Here is a 23,707-nt window from a genome sequence, read left to right as displayed (position 1 = left end):
GAGATGAAAATGTATAGAAGTGACACAGGGAGGCTTCTGTGGAAAGAACCAATATACATTTTGTGGCATTCTGATTTTGGAAAGTTATTAATATTTGCTGGACTATAATGTGGTATCTCACAGCTCAGCCATAGATGCTAAGGCCAGAATTACTAAGTGGTCACATCAGTCACTCCTGGCTGAATGTTCCTCAGGTAGGTGGCATTTGAATTTTTTTAAAACCCTAACAAGCCCCTTAAAATATGAGAATTTGAATTTAAAAACGCAGTTAAGAGGAATTTGAAAAACTGACAGCAGCAAGGGAAAGCTGGCTGTACTAAATAGCCATTTCTTTGCCAGGCAGATCTCTTCCAAAAAACCTACCAATTTCTACCAGAATAACTCACCGGGGGAGGGAGAAGAGGTGTGTTTTGTTTTAAATAACACACTAGTCTCTCAGGAGCTACTTAATTTGTAAAATCATTTATCCACTTCTCATCTGGCATAAACTGTTAGCTCACCCTGTGTGAGATGCTATTTATAAGAGTTCTTCCTCCAAACAGCTTCGCAGACCCTTCCTCCCACCTCATCCTCTGCAGAAACGTCCTGCTGGACCCTTCCCCACTTCCTGCCTGTGGCAGGATGAACACTGGACAAGGAGGCAGGAGGATCTGACATAAAATTCGGCATCAGGCAAGTCACTTGACCTTTTGTGTGTCAGTTACCCACAGCAAGAAGAAAATAACCCCTGCTGAAAACTAATAATAATGTCTAATCATTCAACTCTTTCTCTGTGCCAGACACCATTTAAGTGTTTCACTATTCAGTTACTACTTGCAACAACCCGGTGAGAGAGGTATTATTATTATCCCCATTTACTGATGAGGAAAGTGAGGAGGATAGAGGTTATTTAACTTGTTCAAGGTCACACAGCTGGTAAGTCACAGAGCCAGGCTTAAACGCAGATCATCTGGCTTTCATCACTATATTAAAATAGCTCATAAGAATACTGTGAGGCTCACACGAGGCTGGCGGAAATCACAACATACGATATTAGTTTCAAAAGAAGTCATAATAGAAATAAAACCATGAGGATAAAAAGAAAAGCCTTGTTTCTTTCCACTATTGAGTTTTTAAAAAGCATTTTCTAGAAATTCGACTTTTCGAGACATGAATGTTGAAATGGATGCCAGAAGTTTGAAGAGTTGAACGCTGATGCAATCACTTTGGAAAATATGAAAGTATTATACACATTCTAATTATTTTTTGTGCAGTCGTATGATTAGACGACAGTTTGAAGATGACACACCACTCATATTAGATAGATGTCTGTAGGGGGAATACTGTTTCCCCTGACAAGACCACGTCGCCAATAACATCACTCTACACACACAGTTGGCCTCTGTGTGTCTCTGTCTTAAGAGTAATTCAGGACTACTAGCCAAGTGGTTGGGACTTAGGAATAGAGTGGAATTCAGCTTAGCTTGTAAAAACTAGGACAAGATAAAGCTATTTCTACCATATAGGCTTTGCTGGTATCTTTCTTTCTTTAGTCTTAAAAGGAAGGATGCAGGCTGCAGCAGCCATTTCTGCTTTCTTTAGCTGAATTTCACCCTCAGTGAGGCAGGGGCAGTTTCTGTCCTAGTGACAACAACTGGATCAAAGCTCCATCCCATGCTGTGTAACCTCATTAAAGCAGAAGGATCACAGGGACCTGGCTGCCATTTCAGATGTTCTCCAGCACATTCTCTATCAACAATGGTTCTTTACCATTTCATCTCAGGAAGGCTTACGGCCAGAAAGCCACCCAATCTACTCAGTATGGTCTCTTCGTTGCAGTTAGCAGGGATCTTTGATAACCCACTAGAAACAATACTAAATCTCTTCAAATTTAACTAAACTCATCATCTCCTCTCCCCCAAATGGCCTCCCACTTTTCCGTTTGAGTTCTGACAGCTAGGCCTGGGGCTTGCAAGTCATCCTTGACTCTTCTCTTTCCCATTTTCCACATCTAATCCGTCACTAGGTTCTGCCCATCTTACTCCTACTTTTTTATTAATGGCCCTGTTTCTCACTGATCCTACTGCACTGTCCCTGAGACCCATATCACTACTTTCCCAGAGGGCTATGAGACCCCACGTCCACCCTCCTCTTGTCCGACTCCACGCGCAGCTGCCAGAGTGACTTCTCTAAAATGTCTCTCTGTCACAAACCCTGGGGCTGTGGGGGCCGAGACAGCAGCACCAGCCCACTGCAGCCTTTCCTACTTATCACAATTAAAATCTCTAGATTCTGAAGAGGACTCTGAAAGGTTCACCATAGCACTGATGGGGGAAGGCAGTCAAGCCTGAAGTGCAACCCATAATGGGGGTGAGTGAGTTTCCTGTTTTCTGTCCTTGATGTTGTAGCTCTGACCCAAGGACAGGCCCAGTGCAGAGCTGCTCAGAGGCTACAGTAGCAAAAACCCTGCCTTTAAAGCCAGAGGTCTAGGAAAGGGGCCTCTGTGAGCTAGAGTGTGGAGGAAATCCTGTCCTTTTCCAACCTGCTCTCTTCTCTTTTCTCCCAGCTCTGTCCCCAAGGGTGGCTGTACTCAGAGCTGCATTGCACAGCGGGGCACAGGTTCTCGAACCCCAAGAGAAAACTCTTCCCTCTGGCCAGAGGAACTGGGAAAATGAGACCCTGTTGTCCAAAGAGCGTGAGGAGAATCCCCATTATCTTTCCCTCTTTTCCAGTGAGGGTGGTCCTGGTCATGCAGAACTGCACAGCAGCACAGAACACCAGGGAAGCCTCTCTCTCCAGCCAGAGAGTGTGGGGCTAACACTGGACAGGAAAGAGCTAAGAAGATGCCCTCATTTTGTGCAGGAGCAGACACAAGTCCTCGGCACACCTTCAGTCTACACGTTTGTGGTTATAGCCACAGCAGCACAGCAAAAGCTTTGAGAAATGACACTCGAGTCTCACACTAACCTCTGCAAGAGGCACACATGGGATACCTGGGACACACGTGGGACAGACAGACAGCCCTGAAAATGGAATTGACATTGGAACTACCACCCAAGGGTAACACAGAACCTGCGGGCTAAACCTAACTAGGTTGACTGCCTCCTAAAACTAAAGCATAACAAAAAGAAATTCTCTAAAGGATTCTAACAGAACTCAGTCTCACAGCATAGTATTCAAAATGTTCAAAATACAATACAAAAATTGCCCAGTATACAAAGAACCAGTGAAATGGTGACCAATTCTCAGGGGAAAAGGCAATGAACAGATGCTAATGCTGAGATAACCCAGATGTTGGGATTGCCAAATGTTGCCCAGGCTGGAGTTCAGTGGTGTAATCACAGCTCACTGCAGCCTCGACCCTCCAGGCTCAGGTGATCCCACCTCAGCATCCCTGGTAGCTGGGATTACAGGCACATACCACCACCCCTGGCTAATTTTTTCTTTTCTTTTTTTTTTTTTTTGTAGAGACAGGGTTTCACAATGTTGGCCAGGCTGGTCTCGAACTCTTAGACTCAAGGGATCTGCCTGCCTCGGCCACCCTAAGTGCTGGGTTACAGGCATAAGCCACTGTGCCCAGACTCTATAAGAGTCTTTAAAACAACTTTGAAAAGAGAGACGTTCTCAGCAAAGAAATAGAAACTATTTTTTAAATGTAAATTTTCGAACTGAAAACTATAATATTTGAAATAAAAAAAAAATAACTGGCAGAATGGAGATAGGAAAGTCAGTGAACTTGAAAACAGACCAATAGAAATTATCCAATCTGAAGGACTGAAAGAAAACAGATTAAAAAAAAAAAATGAACGGAGCTTGTGGGACAATATGAACCGTCATTGAAATACTGTGTCACTAGTCACTAAAGTCCTGGAGGGAGAAGGGAAAGAGATTAATGCATTAAGAATATTTGAAGACAGAATGGCTGAAAACTTCCAGAATTTTGTGAAAGACATAAATTTACAGAATCAAGAGGCTCAGCAAACCCCAAATACGATCAACTCAAAACTAAGTCCGTCCACATCATAATCAAAATGCTAAAGACTAAAGAGAGTGGCCAGAGGAAAACAACACATTGAATACAGGAGGAGCCAATACTTAAAGGACTGTGCATTTTTCATTAGAAACCATGGAAGCAAGAGGAAAGTGAACATTTGTTAAGTACTGAAAGAAAAGAGTCAACCCAGAATTCCACATCCAGCAAAAATGCCCTTCAAGGGTGACAGCAGAATAAAGACATTCCTAGATGGAGAAAACTAAAAGAATGTGTTATCAGCAGACCTATTCTAAAATAAATACTGAAAGGAAGACAGACCAGAGGGAGAGCTGGAACTTCAGGAATGAAGGAAGAGCAGCAGGAATGGGCAGCTGAGAACCGGTGATCTCCTGAGAAAAGCTGACTCAGAGGAACAACAGATTCCTTTTGCCTTTTGAAACATTCCTCTAAGTTTCTGAAGCCAAAGTCTGTTGGCCTTCAGAATAGGGAATCATGTGATCGGTTTAAGTAGAATTTTGCTTAATAATAAGGCAGGCTTTAGCCAAAAGATTGACAGCTCTGATTATTTACACTGTCTTTAGTTTTATGTATATCAGAAGTTCAGACAATGAAAGCTTCATATTTTAACTGATACTTACATTTACTTGGAATATTATTATTCATCATCTAGGATATATAAATAGAAATATCAAAGTAAAACTAAAGTGTTATTTTTAATTTATAAAATAGTTATTAGTATACCAAGACTCTAGTTCCTAGCCTAGATATATATATGTCTTAGGTTATTAATAACTTTAAATAACAAATTATTACTTTGCAAAAGTTGGTCAAAGGCTACATTCTACCTCAAAATAATATTGGAGAATGGATATTGATCAAGTTTCATTTTTCTAAACCATCATTAGAAAAGCTTTTTGTATTTCAGGAAGAAAACTGCATTTTGCTGAATATATTAACAGATGTTTTCAACAACATCACTTATTTAAAACTTTGTGTTTCCAAACCAGATATGTAAATGTAAGTGATACTGATGAAAATTCAATTACACATTTATAAACTACAAGTTTATACTTGTAGTATTACAACAAACTAAATCTCAAAGCGTTCTCCATTGTCATATGATAAAATCTGAACTTCAGCATTTCACACAAAGCCCTACATGACCTTATGACCTGCTGGCTCTTGTGAACCCTTCCAGCCTCATCTCGTACTGTTTGTGGCCCTCCTTGGTTATTTTCTAAATTTGGTAATTTTTTTTTTTTTTTTTTTTTTTGAGACATGGTCTCACTCTGTCACTGAGGCTGGATTGGAGTGGCACAATCTTGGTTCACTGCAGCCTCTGCCCAATGGGCTCAAGTGATTCTCCCCTCAGCCTCCCAAGTAGCTGGGACCATAGGTGTATGCCACCATGCTCAGCTAATTTTTAATTTTTTTTTTTTTTTTTTTGAGATGGAGTCTCGCTCTGTCACCAGGCTAGAGTGCAGTGGCATGATCTCAGCTCACTGCAACCTCTGCCTCCTGGATTCAAGCAATTTTCCTGCCTTAGCCTTCCGAGTAGCTGGGATTACAGGCATGCACCAACACACCTGGCTAATTTTTTATATTTTTGGTAGAGACAGGGTTTCACTATATTGCTCAGGCTGGTCTTTAACTCCTGGGCTCCAGAAATCCTCCTGCCTTGGCCTCCCAAAGTGTTGGGATTACAGACATGAGCCTCTATGCCTGGCCTAAATTTGGTGATTTTTTATTTAATCATGAGCCCTTGTTACATTCCAAAATATCAAACTACTTGAAGCACCCTTCTTTACCATACACATTCTATGCTTTTTTGTATCTTTCAGTTTCTCCCTACGCCTCTCCTTTTGTCTCAAATGCCTTTTTTCTTCTGACTCCCGTCGATACATTCTTCAATGCTGATCTCAGGTTTTATCTTCCTGGAGGAGGTAAAACCTGACTGTACTCTCTTGAGTTAGGAACTGCTCCTTTGGGCTCCCCCAGCATAGTCCATGTGTCTGTCAGAAGATCAATAATGTAGTACTAAAATAATCCACCTCCCTTGCCAGTCCAGTTCCAGGAGAACAGACACAGTGTCTTATTCATGTTTGTATACCCAAGGCAGAGCACAGTGTCTGAAACAGAGAAGGCGTGTTCTCACGAAGTGTTTATGAGCCTAACATTTTACACTCACAAAGTGATGCAAACCCTCAGGCCACTTGCAGCCCTAGAAGACAGGACTGAAGGAAGAAGGAACCAAAGGAAATTCTAACTGGACATGGAGGCCTCATTAACTAAATAGCCTTTTCTCATCTTTCTTTCTCCCTGAAGAGCCAGATAAGCCCACGGGGCAAGTGGGTATCATCCCCCTGGTGCTGTGGGCAACATTTTCCACAGTGAAGAGAGAAAACAAATGTGAACTGTTTTTCCTTATAAGAGTCTGATTTAGGAAAGTGCCTAGCCTTGTTGGCAATAAGGCACCTTCTCACTGAACATCTTAACATGAAAGATACCAGATGCCATCAACATTTGCATACTTACATGACATTGCCTTTAACACTTCTCTAGTAAGATATGATATGCTCTTACACCCTGCAGCTTAAAAAGCACATTAATATCCATCAGTTAATTTGACCCCACAACTATTATGTGAGAGATGATTACCACTTCCATTTTACAAAGAAAAAAGGGTCAAGAAAAGTCAAGCTAGTTGCTTAACTTCCAGATTTTTTTTTTCTTCTGAATTCTAATCCCATGATGTCCCATCCAAGTACTAACCAGGCCCGACCCTGGTCACCTTCTGAGGTCAGATGTGTTCAGGATAGCAAGGCCATAGACTCTAATCCTAGAACCTTTCTACAGTGGCCTTCTGGATATTTTTCTTCAGTTAAACGGTAAAATTCAACTTGGGAGTTTTGCACTTTATAACTTCATGAAACAAATGTTTATTGAGCACGTGCTAGGTGCCAGGCCCTGGTTATGTGGCTGTGACATTTCCTCTCCCTAGGATCCCTTTCACCCTGAGTGAGGTTTTGTCTTCCTAAGCCCGTGACTCCCCAAAAAGGCACTCCAAATGACTCAAAACTCCTCAGTCCTCAAGTCACAGACACTGCTGTTCTCATATTTTTGGTTTAAAATGGGTTTTAACTGGTTTTAATCTCACACTCTAGCTCTGGTTGGTTATACCCAGAGAACCTCCAGTTTAGCTCAGTTCCCAGGGCAACAAGGTTTAAAGGCAGATGACCTGGGAGCAATTTTTAGCAAGCTTTAGGGTCAGAAACACATAAGGTTAGATCTGACTTTAGCATCTATTAACTGTGTGACCCCACCCCTCTAATTCTGATTAGCATAAAATGTGGCAGTACAAGAGTCAGAGGAGTTTTGTGCAAATAAGATAGTACAGCATTGTGTTGAAAAGAAAACCAAACACATAGCCCGCACTTGGAATGAAATACATGCTACCTATTTCCCATGAGGATGAATTAATTATCTCTTTCTTCATATTCTCAATCTAAAAATACTTTTTGCCATATAATGCTTAGTGTGAGAGGGTGATAATTGAAAGTGACGGGAAAACAGTTAATTGGGTACACATGGACATAAATATGGGAACAACAGACACTGGGGAATAAAAGAAGGGGGAGGAAGGAAAAGGGACAAAGGACATGGATAATACGCTCACTACCTGGATGATGCATACAATCATACAGCAAGCCTCAGGATCATGCAATATACCTTTGTAACAAACCTGCCTATGCCCCCGATTCTAAAAAGTTAGAAAAAAAAAAAACACTTAAAACTTAAGATAGGGAGGAAAAGCAATGAGTATTTGCCACACTGCAGCTGTCAAGCAGGTATGCCCACAGGCAGAAAACAAAAAAATTGTGTAAAACGTTCTGTTAAAGATTCCATGGCAACCTGGTACATGTAAGGGTGTATACATAGCTCTCTCTTTGGGATAAATATAGACAGACCAAAAGCCAAGTGGTCTTATTTGCAATCAGGGGACCCGTTAAATGAAGTGCTTAGCTGTGGGACAGGTATATATCAGGGGTATACAATGACAAGTCTGTACATAGGAAAACTTTGGGCTAGCAGGGAACTTGCTACTACAATGGTTGCATCAGCATGTTAGCCATGAGCCAGAGGTACTGCAAAGATCCCTCCTGTCCAATTACCCTCTGTTCCTCAGGTCTGTATCCTGTGGTTTCATTCCAACAGACAAGACAGCCTGGGACACATTGTAGAGCAAATGAAATAAAATCACCCTAGAAAGTTTCTCCTGGAATCAGGATCACTGAAAACCACTTACATTCCAGGCTCAGAAAGAAGCAAGCAAGCTTTCCTTTGCAGCACACATGCCCGAGCTGCATAGAGAGCTACAAGCACAGCAGAAGGCAGCCCCTCTGGTGCTATAGAGAAAGTGGAATGGCGAGAACTTTCTCCCCTGCAGACACAGCCCAGTTTAGATCTCCATGGCATGTGGGAAGACAGCAGCAGCATCACGGTCATTTTTTAAGTGTCTAACATTTGAAATCTCTGTAGGAGTGTCAAATGCTAACTACTAGATTCCAGCACTGCACTTTCAAGCTCTTCACTGAAGTCCTGCAAAGAGGGCTGGGGAAGATATAAACGTTAATATTACTTTTTCTCAGAAGTGTCATTTGACAATTGGCCTCCTTCCCTAAAAAAGTTTCTAGATTTTTACATTTTCCTTTTGACCATGAAACATGAAAATTACACACACTGTTGGCACTGGCCAAACAGCAGCTGAGAAAAGTGTCAGGGACCTGGTGCTGGATTAGGAGGCTAGGTACTTGGGTTCAAGTCCTGGCTATGAGACTTCTAAGAAATAATCCCTCTAAGTTTCACTTCTGTTATTTGTAAAAATGAAAAGGACAGTAGCTTCCCTGCCCTGCCTACTCACAGAAAAGCTAAGAGGAAATTGGTTAAAGTGCCATGTAAATCCAAAGTCTAATGATTTTGGTGCAATTTGGTGATGCGAAGGTCCTTTCCCCGCCTGCCTCAAGAGGCTCAGTCACCACGCTGATTACGAGGACTTTGTCGATTTTTCTGGGGAAAGCAGAACAAGGGCATCCCATTCTTTATTTACCTTCTTTTCATTGACATCTGCCTGTTCCTCTTCCTCATTCACTTCTGCTGGCATCTCTTTGATTTTGTTCAGCAGCTCAGCCTTGGGAGCAGACACGCTGTAGTAGGCAGGGCAGTTGACCAACATGCTCACTGCTTCCTTGTCTTCATTCCTGGGCCAGAAAGAGCACAAAGTACAGCCACACAGAGCATGCCAGAGGCTTTGTTTCACTGTAGACGTCAGCCCATTCAGAAGCGTGTGACAATTCTATTTAATTTCTTTCCCAGAAATTAGGATAAACTAGTAACTGTTAACTAATGAGTGATTACTATGTACAGGGCTGTTGAAGCCAGGCAAACCTCTCTGCTTTTGTGATTCATATAAGAATGATACTGACTCGTTATCTCAGAGAAAGGCAGTGTGGAACCATGACTCAATCAATGTGAAAAAGTATTTTCAAGGTGCTGCACAAACCTCAGGTTTTAGGTCAATTATTTCCTATACTCCTTTGGTTACATGTAATCTTTCCAGTGCCTACTATGTATTGTTGCTTGAACACACAAAAATTTTCCTTCTCAAGTATGCCTGCTATCGCATATAAGCCTGGGAAATGTGCAGTTTGCTGGTCCGCAGTGAACTAATACAAGATATAAAATCTACTCATTGATAATATAATAGGGATGTTTTAAGGCTGAAGAAAAAACTCAGAATTGAGAAACCTGCTATCTAGTGTTCTCTGTTTTACCACATTTGAGTTGCCTTTCAGCCTACAATTCATATTCTACCCACTGAATAAATGACTCTAGGGAAGTAAGATTCTCTTGGAGAGGAACTTTATTCAATCTTGTGATATTATTTAACATCTAGCCCATCATTTTACTATGAAATAAGGAACCACACAAAAAAATCATCTTTACTAGTTTCCTGCTTGGTAACTGTCCCAGTAAGCAACAATGACCACATTTAATCCAGTTAATTGAAAGACAGGGAAAAGATTTTCTGATACATTTTTGTTTTCAGATATGTCCACCGCATTACAAATAGGATTCTCTGGCATCTGACAAACCCTCACAATGGCTACTGGCCATCTCACGCCCAACAGGACACTGCTTATTTCCACCAGGAGATGGCGCATGCCTTTTATTTATTTATTTATTTTTTAAATCCCCAGGAAGGTCTCAGTGCTGCAAAAGCTACATGACCATTCTGCTTCTAAACTGATGGAGCAAACATGTATTTTCAGTGGTAATGCTAGGAAATACTTTGCTAAGGATGTTACTTTGGTCCTTCTACAGCCAGTGGTCAGAGAACAGAATGACCATACTGCAACCACCCATGGCAAACTGGCTGGCACACCCACAAAAATCATATCTTTGGGGTCCCCATCGTACCCAGTGGATTGCTTTGCACATTGCAGGTGCTCAGTATGTGTTTGCTAAAGACATGACCCTGGATAAATCACTTCACCTCAATTAGTCTATTTCCCAAATCTGAAAATAAAAGCGGGGGAATGGACAAGGTGACAGTTAAGGCCTTGAATCAGAAGAGCTTCTGACAACATGACAAATAGCTTGTAAGTATCACATAGCTCTTTCCTTTCTCTCTCCTCCACAAAATGAAACGTGGTGTTCCTGTTAGTAATTTAGTTAGGATCAGTGGGAAATTTTAAAAATGCAATCCCAAATTTGGATAAAATGTTGTTTTTATTTAGTCTGGAAGCCACTAACTGCTGAGTCCCAGACTGTCAATCCACAAAGATTTCACTGAAAATTAAAGAGAAAACAAAAGCTACTCAATCTTTCTCATAGTAGTCTTTTAAGGAAATAAAACGTGCAAGAAAATACTGCAGTAATCCAGGAGAAATGAAAAGCATCAAAAACACGAACTGCACACTGGGACATGTGTTACATGGCTGGTTCAAGGAGCTTCAGAAGTAGAGGCTCACAGACTAGGCCAAACCAGAGAGTACGCCCCTACTCAGACCTTTCCTGATTTTCAGGATTTGTGCCAACACCCACCTTAATGCCTCAGAGGTAAGGGTCAGTGTAATACGTGAACTTATTTCTCTAGGCTCTCCTCCTTACAAAGCCTTTCCCCTCTCAGTCTTGGCAAGACATTGGTCACGCTCACCACTTCTCCTTGCTCCTTTCCCAGCACCGAGCCCTGAGAGCCTCTCTGCCAGAGCAGCTCTGATACAGAACGGGCAAGTACACCTTCGCTGAGCTGGGGACGCTGTGTAATTGCTGGAGACAGGCACAGTCATGGGGCTGTGATCAAATCCAGGTGCCATCGTTCACATGTTCAATGACCTTGGTGAGCATGGTCTTAATTCCTCTGTACTTCAGTTTCCTCATTTGTAAATGGAGATAAAATTGGTAGCTACCTCAGCAATTTCTTGTGAAAATTAAATACTGTTGATATAAATAAATAAATACGATGCTTGACACAACGTGAACAATGGGTATTAATGGCAGTTATTATCATTATTACTATTACTTTCTTTGTTGTTGCGTATCTGTCCCGCATCCTTCCTCCCAGAGCCATTCCTCCAAGACTGAGATAAAAATGGCACTCTTGGGTCAAGAGCTGTGGAAGTAGGAAAACATCAGGCAACTAGTCCTAGACTTATCATCATCCCCATGGAAGGAGTTCGATTGTAAGTCTCTCTGAAGACATCACCAGGGACTTACCTCTTGCCTTCACATCCTGAAGAGCTGACAGTTCTCTGTATGGCCTTCCTCTTTACGCTGTTTTCCTTCAGCAAGTTCACATCTCGGGGAAACAAACCTTCCATCAGGTCCATTGTTGTCTTCAGCCTGGAATCTGGATCCAAAATGTCTGCCAGAGATTTGTCTTGGTGGACAATTTCCTTGGCCAGAGCCTCTGTTCTAATGTCTTCTGAGCTCTTCTGAGGATCAGAATTGACTTTCTTTTCTAAACCCTGAGTTCCATTGACTGGATCATGGGTGAGGCTTTGAGTCCGGATGGGTGCTGGCTGCCCACCAAGAGACCCAGCAAGTTGGGGGTGAACATTCATGAAGGAGGGTGGTGTGGACTCAGCCTCTGAACCCTTGATAGAAGTTTGGAGTCTGGAAGCCAGTGTCTGACTACCTACCACATGGGCTGCACCAGGCATGTGCCTTTCCCTTGCAATTGTCACTTTAGAAAGTTTGTTGGAGCTGCCAGGGGTATTAAAAAAAGAGAGAGAGAGAAAGAGAGAGTGATAAGAGAAGGATGATGATAAGAGGGTGGAGGAAGACTGAGGGAGAAGCTTTCCATATCAGGGTTGTAGCTTTCCACATCTTCCACATTTTCCACACCTTACTGACAGAGCTAATGTTAAAGAATATGGCTTCTGATTTTAAGTGGGTCTCCTGATACCGAACCCCCCCAATTAAAAACATTTACTTACCTAGTCACAGTTCATGCTAGGCACACAAACATACATAGATATATACATAGGAGTGGGGTGAGGTAGTCACATTTCTGAGGTCAACCCCATCTTTTAAAAACCGCAGCACTCTAAAGGGCCTCCTGAGCCCAGCAGCTGGTCAGGAGGTTGTCATCTCCTGAGGAAGATGGAATAGGAATTCAGTTTGGGTGAATGTTGCTGTTAGATTCCAGAGATTTCTGAAAGGTCTAGGTTACATTAACGGGGTAGTGGTAATAAGTCACTCTTGCGGTGTTTAAAGAAAGCCACTCCAAAGGTGCTGTCAGGCAATGTGTTTTTTTGGTATTTTGAGAGATCACTTGTTCTAGGGACTATGTGTTGGGGAATGCTTCTTTCTCATTCTCCTAGCTTCCAAGAGGTTTTCCGTAAACATTACTGACCTTGAGCCCTACTCTTTATTCCTATGGACACGGAGTGATTTTGGAAAGAGAAGCTCAGCATTCACATCCCAGTCTCTTCTCTTTCAAGACTGAGGCTGCCTCGAGGCTGTGTTTATTAATATCTATGTGTATTTGTGTGTCTAGCATGACCTTTGATGAAGTAGGTAAACCTGTTTAACTTGGGGGTTCAGTATCAAGGGACCCACTTACAATCTGAAGTCATATTCTTTCATGTTAGCTCTGTCAGTAATAAAAGTGATGTTTTTGGCTTCTATATGCCCTCCTCTTTTGTCTTATTTCCTAATTGATTCAGAACTCAGCCAGGGAGGAGGGATTTACTTGGACCGCCTGAGCCTATCCTGTCCCCAGAAGTGAAATGTGCCCCTTGGGTTCCAGCTTTCGTTTCTGCCACCCTGACTCCTCGGTACCCAATGACACTGGTCCAACTACCTCCTGAGGCAAACAGATGAACACTGTCCTGAGCTGAGCTGTATAGAAACATCTCCATGCCAGGTCTCTTCTGTGACCAGCAGAAGGCCCTGGGCCACATGGGGTACGACACTCTCCTGTTAGTGAAGGAAACCTGCCCGGTCTGCTCACTCACCTGGGGCGTGGCCCCTCAGGGTCCTCACTGTCCAGCTGCGCCTCACACACTGCGTGGGGAGGAGGTGGAGGGAAGTCATCCATGCTATACACCGGGGTTTCCTGACTCGGCGGAGGAGGTGGGGGTGGAGGAAGAGTTTCAAACGTGGGGCTGGACGTGGCCTTAGGGTGCAGATCCCTCACAAACACTTCGTCTTCATAATCCTCGCGAGGTGGCGGGGAGTCCCGCAGGACGGATTCAGATATTCGGAGGGAGATCCTCCCTGGAGTGCTCGGGGTCCCAAGAGGCGTGTCTGGGTCAGAAGTGCTGCATGAACTTGGAAGACTCTGCTGTTTTTGATAGTGCTTCAGGTTTGCAAACTCAGGGGCTGAGGATTCCTCAGGAAGGCTGTCCTCTCTGCCTGCGTGGGCCCACTTCACTCGAGAAGGCGGTGGCCACTGAGGCAATGAGACCCTCTTCCTCGTTCCCTCTTCTACCCCATGCTCTGGGCCATCACCCTCACAGCCTCTTGGACCAGGAGGCTGGGTCAGGGTGTGACCATTGCTTCTGTGGGTCATGGCAGGGGTGTAGGGCGGGAGAGGCTGTCGCCCTGTCTGACCATCCTGTGAGCAGTAGCCAGAGGGAACAGCTGAAGGCAGAGGGGTGCCAAGTGGGGTCAGGGGTGCAGCCCTGGTGTCTGTGAGCTGCCCTTGCGTTCCTGCCAGTGGTGGCCTGGGGCAGGGTGTCCTGCTGGCTTGCCTCTGATGGTCTGGGGTTCCAGGACATTCACTAGGAACGGAGGAATCACCAATGGCTTTGCAACCTGAACCACCCCAGCGAGGGGTGGGATGGTGGAAGAGCAGCGGCATCTCTTCTTGGCCTCTTTCTGAACAGCTGAGTGACCTGGAACAGCACACAGACAGGAGGGTTACAGCTCTGAAGAAAGGGGCAAGCATGCAGCCCAATGTTCCTTACATAGATGAGAAAAGCACTTAAGAGGAAGGAGGACCTCCTTTCCTCCCCCCAGAAACTGCACACTGTCCTCCCTGGCTGCTCACAGGAAGACCCAAGTTAAACTAGTACTCCACAGGCATAAATTCCTACAGGAAAATGTCACATGGAATGCCTGGGTTCACAAGGTATATTCTTTTATTAACCCTCTCACCGCCCCCACATCCTGTACACACCATGCAACATAAGGCAGCTTTTGAGGACAGGCTTCAGGATATAAAAACAAACAGTACATTTCTGCAGCCCCTTTTAGGACTACTTCAGGAAATAGCTCCCAGCTCTGGGGAAGAATAACACTGCCTTCTTCTCTCCCAGTGTAATCCCCACGGGGGAGGTCTGTTTTGAAAGCATTTGCATGGGCTGCTGAATTTGAAGGTTTTATTTACAACGTTTGGTTACTCTCCTAGTGTTTTCATTTCATCTGATGAAAAATAAAAAGGAGGGGGAGAGGCTCACCTAAGGAGCTAATAAACAGTTACCTCTGGAGAAAGAGGCTGGCAATAATAAGCAAATATGGTACATGATGATTTAAACAACTGTACTCTAGACTCCGAGGAAAACCCCAACAATTCGCAAAACTTTTGTTATTGTGTTCTAAAGGAGAAAAAAACCACAAAACAAAACAAAGAAAAAAGAGTCTGTGGCACTGCCTGCTATGCAAGAGTTAATGTGAGGATAAAAAGCTCTCCAGCAAACCCACCGTGATTTGTACATTCCCTGTCTGCAGTTCCCTGACTGGCTATGTGAGTGAATCTGGACCACAGATGGCACATTTCATCTCACAGATCGGACTCCTCTGAGGGAGCGGTGACTCAGTCCCACATCAGAGCAATAATACAGGGCTTGCCACAAGATCATCCAAGTGCCAGGCAAGCAGAATGCATGGTGGAAGAAGATGGCAAAGAACCAAATTAGCTCTTCTCATGCCTTTATTTTTCCTTTATTACACATAGATGCAGATGATGAAATAAAGGGCCCACCTCTCTCTCTGATGCAACCCCTCCCTTCCAATGACCGGTCCCTTTCATTCAAACATGGTTTCTTTACCAGGAACCTCTCCATAGCGAAGAGTAGCCACTCTGCACTTCCTGGTGGCTTCCCCCATGGGCATATTAGACATGGGCATATTAGAAACCCCGAGGAAGGAGATTCGCTGGGGATACTCTTCCCTTCTGTCATCCATCCTGGCATCCCTAATACCTGGCATGAAGTACCCCCTCAGCAAGTGTCTGTTGAACAGTGACATCTCCTTTGCCCAGCTGCTCTCCAGACTGTAGCATACAAACTGTTTTTAAACTCAGCCTCCTTTAAGAGGATGTGGAGTCAGCTGAAATCTGATGTTTTAACGACTAATTCAGATGACTTTATTTTATTTATTATATCTTGAGGCTTTTCTTTTTTTTTTTTTTTTGAGACAGAATCTCACTCTGTCACCCAGGCTGGAGTGCTGTGGCCGGATCTCAGCTCACTGCAAGCTCCGCCTCCCGGGTTTACGCCATTCTCCTGCCTCAGCCTCCCGAGTAGCTGGGACTACAGGCGCCGCCACCTCGCCCGGCTAGTTTTTTTTTTTTTGTAGTTTTTAGTAGAGACGGGGTTTCACCGTGTTAGCCAGGATGGTCTCGATCTCCTGACCTCGTGATCCGCCCGTCTCGGCCTCCCAAAGTGCTGGGATTACAGGCTTGAGCCACCACGCCCGGCCTCTTGAGGCTTTTCTAAAGGGGGAGACATCACTAAAACATACGATAATATAACACTTATCCTTTAAAGATCCAGCCCAATAGACTTTCATATGATGTTTTTAGTTTGTGTGACCTTACTTTACACAAACTATACTAAAGTGGCATTTTCTTTTTGAAGATAATATCAGTGGAAATGCTTAGCTTGGTTGAGAATGCTTCTCCATGGTGATTATTTTGTGTTTTTAGGAATGAAGTTTGGGATAAAAAAAGGCCTTTGTTCAAGTCCCCAAGAGGCTCACCCAGAGTCTTGCTGATATGTATCCAGGAATCCTACTCTTCAAGAATGGATTTTGAGAGCAATTAGTCTCACCTTTGTTTTGTTTTGCTTTTTTAAAAAAAAGCACTTTTAAAAAATTGTGGCTAAAAAAGCAACATAAAATTTCATCTTAACCATTTTTAAGTTCAGTAGTGTTAATATGTTCACACTGTTGTGAAACAGATCTCCAGAACTTTCACAACTTGCAACCTAAAACTATGTACCCCACTAAATAATAACTCCCCATTTCCCCCTCCTACTAACCCCTGGAAATCACCATTTTACTTTGTGTTTTTATGAATTTGACTACTTTAAGCACTTCATACAAGTGAAATTATACAGTATGTCTTTTTGTGACTGGCCTGTTTCACCTCACATAATGTCACGTTGTAGCGTGTGGCAGAATTTCCTTTTTAAGGCTGAGTAACATTCCATTGTATGGCTACACCACATTTTGTTTTATTCAATCATCTGTCATGAGTAGACATTTGGGTCGTTTCCACCTCTTGGTGAATAGTAAATACTGCTGCTATGAACATGGGTGTGCAATGTATCTCTTGGAGACCCTGCTTTCAATTCTTTTGGACATATACTCAGAAGTGGCATTGCCAGATCATATGGTAGTTCTATTTTTAATGTTCTGAGACCTCCATGCTGTTTTTCATATGGCTGCACCATTTTATATTCCCACTAACAGTGTGCAAGGTTTCCAATTTCCCCATATCCTCACCAACACTTGTTGTTTTTCATTTTTTTAATTGCAGCCATCCTAATGCGTGTGAGGTAACATCTCATTGTGGTTTTGAGTTCTCTGATGATTAGTGGTGTTGAGCATCTTTTCACTTGCTTGTTGGCCATGTGTCTGCCATCTTTAGAGAAATGTCTATTTAAGTCATTTGCCCATTTTTATACAGACAAGTAAATTTTTATGTTTGAAATTAACAAGTGAATGTCTGAATTTAGTTCGATTGGTATCCTCTAGTGTTTTTCTTCAAAATGGAAGCTAAAAAGAATGGAGAATAGTTTGAAAGCAGGAAAGAAGTATATAATAATGATAACTATTGTCTCTTTGTGACCCATGAAGGCATCAAACTCTTACAAAACTTGAACAGTGCAAAATCTCTATTTTTCTATAAATTAGAACATTTTATGTTTTTACAAAAGCACTAATGTAAAGTCTGAATTTTCATGTATTTAGAGAGAATTATGTCAGCATGGAGGAAAACTGATCCTAATAAGCATCCATGGAGAACAAAGGGCACATTCTTCCAAATTCCACCTTCCAAATTATTCTGACATTTCAATATTGTCCACAGTTGATGTGACTTCTGTCTTCCTACTATTATTAACAGAGTGACTATGGTAAAAGACCATGCAAGCCTTTAGGAAAAAAAAAAGAATGTTACACTTTTTTGTGTCTTCTTGGTTGTGGTGGTCAGAAAAACACGCTGCAAGCAGAATTTTTAGTATTCAAAATTCATAGTACAGGATCTGTGATCAAGTCCCTCCCATGTTTTCCTGTGGGCTGCACTTTCCATGCCTATGCTTTTCCCCAGGACAGCTGAGAATTACATGTCCTGAAATTATCAATATCTTTTTCAGCAAGCACTAGGCATGCAGCTGCACCTATGCTAATGTCAGTTGCTGAAGAACAGACAAGCATTTCAGTTATTCAACGGTATGTGATGCTTGTCATATTTATTCTTTTGGTATTTTTACAGCTCATAATTTTTTTTTTTAACACAGAACTAGTTTTGTTGAGGAAGATGCCCCCTCCCTACAAAATTGCTACCTGTGTTTCTCAGATTGTTGATATTGCCACTGAGCCAACAAGCAGTCCACTCACCTGTCACCTTCAATTTTTTTTTTCCTTTCCAACTTTTATTTTAGGTTCAAGGATTACATGTACAGGTTTGTTACATGGGTAAATTGCATGTCGCTGGGGTTTGGTGTACAGATAATTTTGTCACCCAGGTAAGCACAGTACCTGATAGGCAGTTTTTTCAATCCTCACCTTCCTACCACCCTCCGCCCTCAAACAGGCACCAGTGTCTATTGTTTCCTTCTCTGTGTCCATGTGTACTTAATGTTTAGCTTCCACTTGTAAGTGAGAACATGCGGTATTTGTTTTTTTGTTCCTGTGTTCATTTGCTTAGGATAATGGCTTTCAGCTCCATCCATGTTGCTGCAAAGGACATGTCTTGTTCTTTTTTTACCTTTGCCCATTTTTAAATAGGGTTATTTGATTGTTTGCTGTTTAGTCCCACCTTTGATTTCAGACCAATTTTCTTTAGCAGTGCTCTAGTTTATTGTTAGTTTTCCCTTGTCTCTAGCTTTTAATTAATGCACCCAAACTAACCAAAGTCCTCAGTCTCACCTTGAATACTTTCTTCCTTATCAACACAGCTATAGGAGCAAAAGCATATAAATACAGAAGGCTGATCTTGGCTGGAAAGCAGGTAATTAATACCTACTTCCTGACCATGTTGGCTGCTTCTACTTGACAGTATTAGGTTGTGTTATTAAGAAGGTGAATGCAGAAACAATGATTGAATGAAATATCAGAAAAATTAAGGAAATGGCTTAAAAACATGGAAAGGAGTAGGTAGGGTGTAGGTATATTATCATTAGTAATAATAGATTAAAGTAGATAACTGTAATGCTGCATTAAAACTACATACAGAATACATGGTTCAGAGAAAAACCCTTTCTGGAAATTTATGAAGTCCCATGTGAACAGTTCAAAATTTTAAATTCTCAAAAAGTGCTCATTATATTTTTCTACCTAGAATATGATTTTGATGGCATTTTAAAAAAATGACTTTCCTCTGTTTTCTATCCCCACATGTATAAAATTATGATTTTGAGCTTTATTTTTCACCTCCAATGCTTACAGTTTGCCTTCCTCTGTGAAGCTGTTCATGAAATGCCCATTCTTCCCTAGCGCTGTGGTCACCAGACGTGATGCTCTGCACACAGAGCTGGATGAGATCAGTCACACAGGAGGCCCTGTTTGTGAGAGCCAAGGGGCATGCGCGAGAAAAGCACCTCCATTAATTATTCTGTTGTCAAACTGGTTAGCCAAGTCTACCTTGTCCTCAATAACACATGTTCAAAACCTATTTTGAACAAGTGGCATTCTCAAAGAAAATCATTTCTAAATGGAAAATAAAAAGTTATCCATGGCCTAGACAAATCAAAAAAAGCATGTGACACTATACAACATCATATTTCAATTTCTTGTAGAAAGGAATAAGAATAGTTTAACACCACCAGCATTCATACGCGGAGAGCATCATAAGTACACGTACATACCTAGATCCAGGACCAGCCAAATAACATGGATCCTTCACAAGACCAAAGCCATTGTCTTGCCCCAAAAGCACATCCTTGAAACACAAGAAAGACACAGCATTACTGCCAATAAACAGGTGTTTAAATTTACCAAGGGGGTGGGGTAAAAAGAAGAAACACCTATTTACTGGCAACCTACTATTGTCAGGCCACGTGGTGGCACTCTTACATAATCCCATGGCATAGATGCAAGAGATAAGCCGAAGATTTTTTTTAAAAAAGTGGCAGAGTCAGAATTTGAACTTCAGTCTGTCTCACCAGGTGCCTCCTCTAACAAAGATGTTCCCTAAGTAAGAGAAGTCTCCTAACAATTATCTCCGAAGTCCAAAACAACTGTTAAACTTGAAATAGGATAACAAAGACAATGAATTCAATGGGTCAAACTTTTCAAATGGCAATAGAGAAATATGAGAGATGATGGGAAAAGATAGACTATTACATTTTGCAAAAATCTCAAATGTTCTTAGTTATAATTAGTGAAGATATGAATTTGGATTGTAATTGGGTTGCAATAAGTTCTGGGAAAAAGTTCACTCACACGTGAGATCAGTAACTCTAGGGACTTTTCAGGGGTAGTTGTTTTTTATCAATGAGGGTATATCCTGGAGTCCTGAAAGGGTTGTCAGTTTTTGACAGTATACAATTTGGTCCCTGTGTTCAGGTCCATGATGAAGATGATGATGTTGCCATTGATGATAATACATTCAACTCCCAATTATTTATGACAGGAGACAAGCAAAAACCAGAAAAAAATAAATCCATATATAATCTCTACCTTAATTTCAGTAATTTATTTTGCCATTTAACCCTGCCCAAAGGGTTAACTGCTCTTCACCTCGTTCCTCATTGTTTTTATTTAGTGGCTGAGAAACTAACAAGCAATGGCAAGGGTCAAAGGTGATAGCAGGCAGAAGAAACAAACCCCTGAACATTATTCATAATTGCAGCTACCGGTACTGGGTATTTACTGTGTACCAGACACTCTGGTAAGTACCTTGCACCAACAAATTATATGCCTGGAATATTACGCACTTGACTTTTCTTTTTTTGTAACTTAATCTTTTTAACAATTGGAAGCGGGGTATGTAATTGCAGCTCAGCGAGGTGACATATCTTGCTCACAGTTAAGTAAGTGGAGAAACTATGATTCAAGCCATGATCTCTTCAAAGCCCAAGGTCTTGCCATGGAATCTTTACAGGTTGAATGGCAGCTGGGTTGGATGCAATCAGACTTGAATGGCTTGAGAAAAATGAATTCCATATGTTCTGATTCACTCAAGTATCATTGTAGGGAATGAGAATTCCTGCTCTCCATGAAATTTATGGTCCTTTAGAAGTCTTTTCCCACCACTTTTCCCTATGTTGACATGAATGTGCCACTTTGCCAATAATTAATTGGAAAAGCCTGGGTCCCATGTGAGCTCCTAACCCAGTAAAGTATAAATATATATTCATATCCTATTATATCCTTTGCATTTCAGTTTGACAATGAATCTAACTTCTGTATTCACATGATTTGGCCCCTACAATATCAAGCTTAAACTATTTATATGGATGTGGGTAAAATAAAGGAATTAGACCCAGTAATAAATGATTGAGAGAATTCTCTGAATCTTCTGTCAATCAGAATACCACTTGGACAAAGGAAAATATCTTCCCAATCTGATACAAGTCCAAGGAAGATAAATTCCTGTTGCATTTCTTGCTTTAATTTAAGCATATATTCACTGTCAAGACTTAATTTTCTATAAACTGGTAAGAAGTACAAAGTACTTATTATGGCAATTACAGCAAAAAAACAGTGGCTATGGGGAAAATACTAGGCATAGAATTATACCAACTTGTTGTCTAATTTATTTTTGTTAATTATCTCAAAATTGACTTAAAAATACACCAGTTCTTAGCATACTTAATAATGTAAATCAGCTGGGCACGGTGGCTCACGCCTGTGATCCCAGCACTTTGGGAGGCCGAGACGGGTGGATCACAAGGTCAGGAGATCGAGACCATCCTGGCTAACATGGTGAAGCCCCGTCTCTACTAAAAGTACAAAAAAAATTACCCAGGCATGGTGGCGGGCGCCTGTAGTCCCAGGTACTCGGGAGGCTGAGGAAGGAGAATGACGTGAACCCGGGAGGCGGAGCTTGCAATGAGCTGAGATTGCACCACTGCACTCCAGCCTGGGCGACTAAGCGAGACTCCATCTCAAAAATAAAAAATAAAAAATAAATAATAATAATAATGTAAATCTAAAGTCTACTGAATCTCAGTCCTCTTGTTTTGGGTTCCAAGTTAGTTATCTCAGTATCTCTGTCACTGATGAAATGTGAAGACAACAATATTCACCTACTTTAGAATATTTCAAGTAACTACTAAAATTAACTAGAAATCCTTATGAAAAATCTGATGTGAAAAATACAGTCATGTGTCACTTAACAACAGGGATATGTTCTGAGACATGCATCATTAGGCAATTTTGTCCTTGTGCAAACATCACAGAGTGTGCTTACAGAAACCAGATGACATAGACTGCTACATCCCTAGGCTATATGGTATAGGCCTATTGCTCCTAGGCTACAAACCTGTACAGCATATTACTGTACTGAATACTGCAGGCAGTTGCAACACAATAGATATTTTTGTTTCTAAACATGGAGAAGGTACGGTAAAAGTATAGTATTATAATCTTATGGGACCACTGTCGCATATCTGGTCCATCCTTGACCATTCTATGATGCATGACTGAAATAGTAATCAATAAATGTTAAAATGAAATAAATTCATTGGCTGATATTTTCAGATACAGAACGTTTAACTCTTGCCTCTCTTTCCCCATTCCCAGCCTCTTTTTATTCAAGGAGACGGCATGGTATATTGACTTAAAGACTGCAGTCAGACAGTATGGGGTCAAAACCTCACCCTACTACTTTGGGCAAATTTTGTATCCTCTTTGTGATTTGGTTCATTCTTCTGTAACTTAGAGATAATAACAGTATTTACCTCATTGCACAGATGTGAGGACTAATTTTATTTTATTTTATTTTATTTTTTGAGACAGAGTCTCGCTCTGTTGCCCAGGCTGGAGGGAAGTGGCACGATGTCAGCTCACTACAACCTCTGCCTCCTGAGTTCAAGCAATTCTCATGCCTCAGTCTCCCAAGTAGCTGGGACTACAGATGCACACCACCATGCCTAGCTAATTTTTGTATTTTTAGTAGAGATGGGGTTTTGCCATGTTGGCCAGGCTGATCTCGAACTCCTGGCCTCAAGCAATCTACCCACTTCGGCGTCCCAAGGTGCTGGGATTATAGGTGTGCACCATCGCACCCAGCCAAGACTAACTTTATACTTATAAAACACAATACAATGACTGGCACACAGCAAAAATTTGATTATTGTTAGCTATTTATATCTTCACATTTTGTGGAAAGTCGATTCTGTTTTGTATAAGCTTAAACGTGTGCATGTAGAAAGGTACTAAAAAAGATTTACACGTTGCATTTCACAGAATCAAGTCTATATCCAATACTGTGGTTCCATGCATTGAGCAATTTCCTCAGCAATTCAATAAGGTTTGTCACAGCATCTCATAGTGATTATGTTACACATCAGACAAAATACTGTGAGAACCAGAGAAGTCTCTAACTTAGCATCTGGGGGAAAAATCCCCACCAGTAATCTTATTTCTCCAAGGGTTTCTCTTTATAGGCTCTACTATATTTTAAATCTATGCAATGAACAGATATACGTTTCTGTCTCTAAGGCAGAAATGTTGGATATCTTTCTGTAGCTTTGCAGGTCCTACCCACTTTTAACAGGTTAAGCTTTCCAAGGTCTCACAGAAAGAAAGTGGCAATAGGCAAGAGTCTGATGC

At 41.8% G+C, this 23,707-nt stretch overlaps 1 protein-coding gene across 1 annotated transcript in view; it reads right to left on the bottom strand.

The window, feature by feature from the left end:
- SHROOM3 (shroom family member 3) overlaps window positions 1-23,707 on the bottom strand; it is a 365,349-nt gene that overhangs the window by 15,437 nt on the left and 326,205 nt on the right. Inside the window, exons 6-9 of the mRNA XM_011927229.1 lie at window positions 19,795-19,868; window positions 13,495-14,376; window positions 11,750-12,238; window positions 9,081-9,231 (exon numbers count right to left, since the gene is read on the bottom strand). Coding sequence (XP_011782619.1) covers window positions 9,081-9,231; window positions 11,750-12,238; window positions 13,495-14,376; window positions 19,795-19,868 — 1,596 coding nt within the window. The remainder of the gene's footprint in view (window positions 1-9,080; window positions 9,232-11,749; window positions 12,239-13,494; window positions 14,377-19,794; window positions 19,869-23,707) is intronic.

The sequence above is a fragment of the Colobus angolensis genome, unplaced genomic scaffold (assembly GCF_000951035.1).
Source record: "Colobus angolensis palliatus isolate OR3802 unplaced genomic scaffold, Cang.pa_1.0 Scaffold70, whole genome shotgun sequence".
NCBI classification, from domain to species: domain Eukaryota; kingdom Metazoa; phylum Chordata; class Mammalia; order Primates; family Cercopithecidae; genus Colobus; species Colobus angolensis.
The sequence above is the reverse complement of the archived record's forward strand: the minus strand, read 5'-3'. Positions and strand labels throughout refer to the sequence as shown.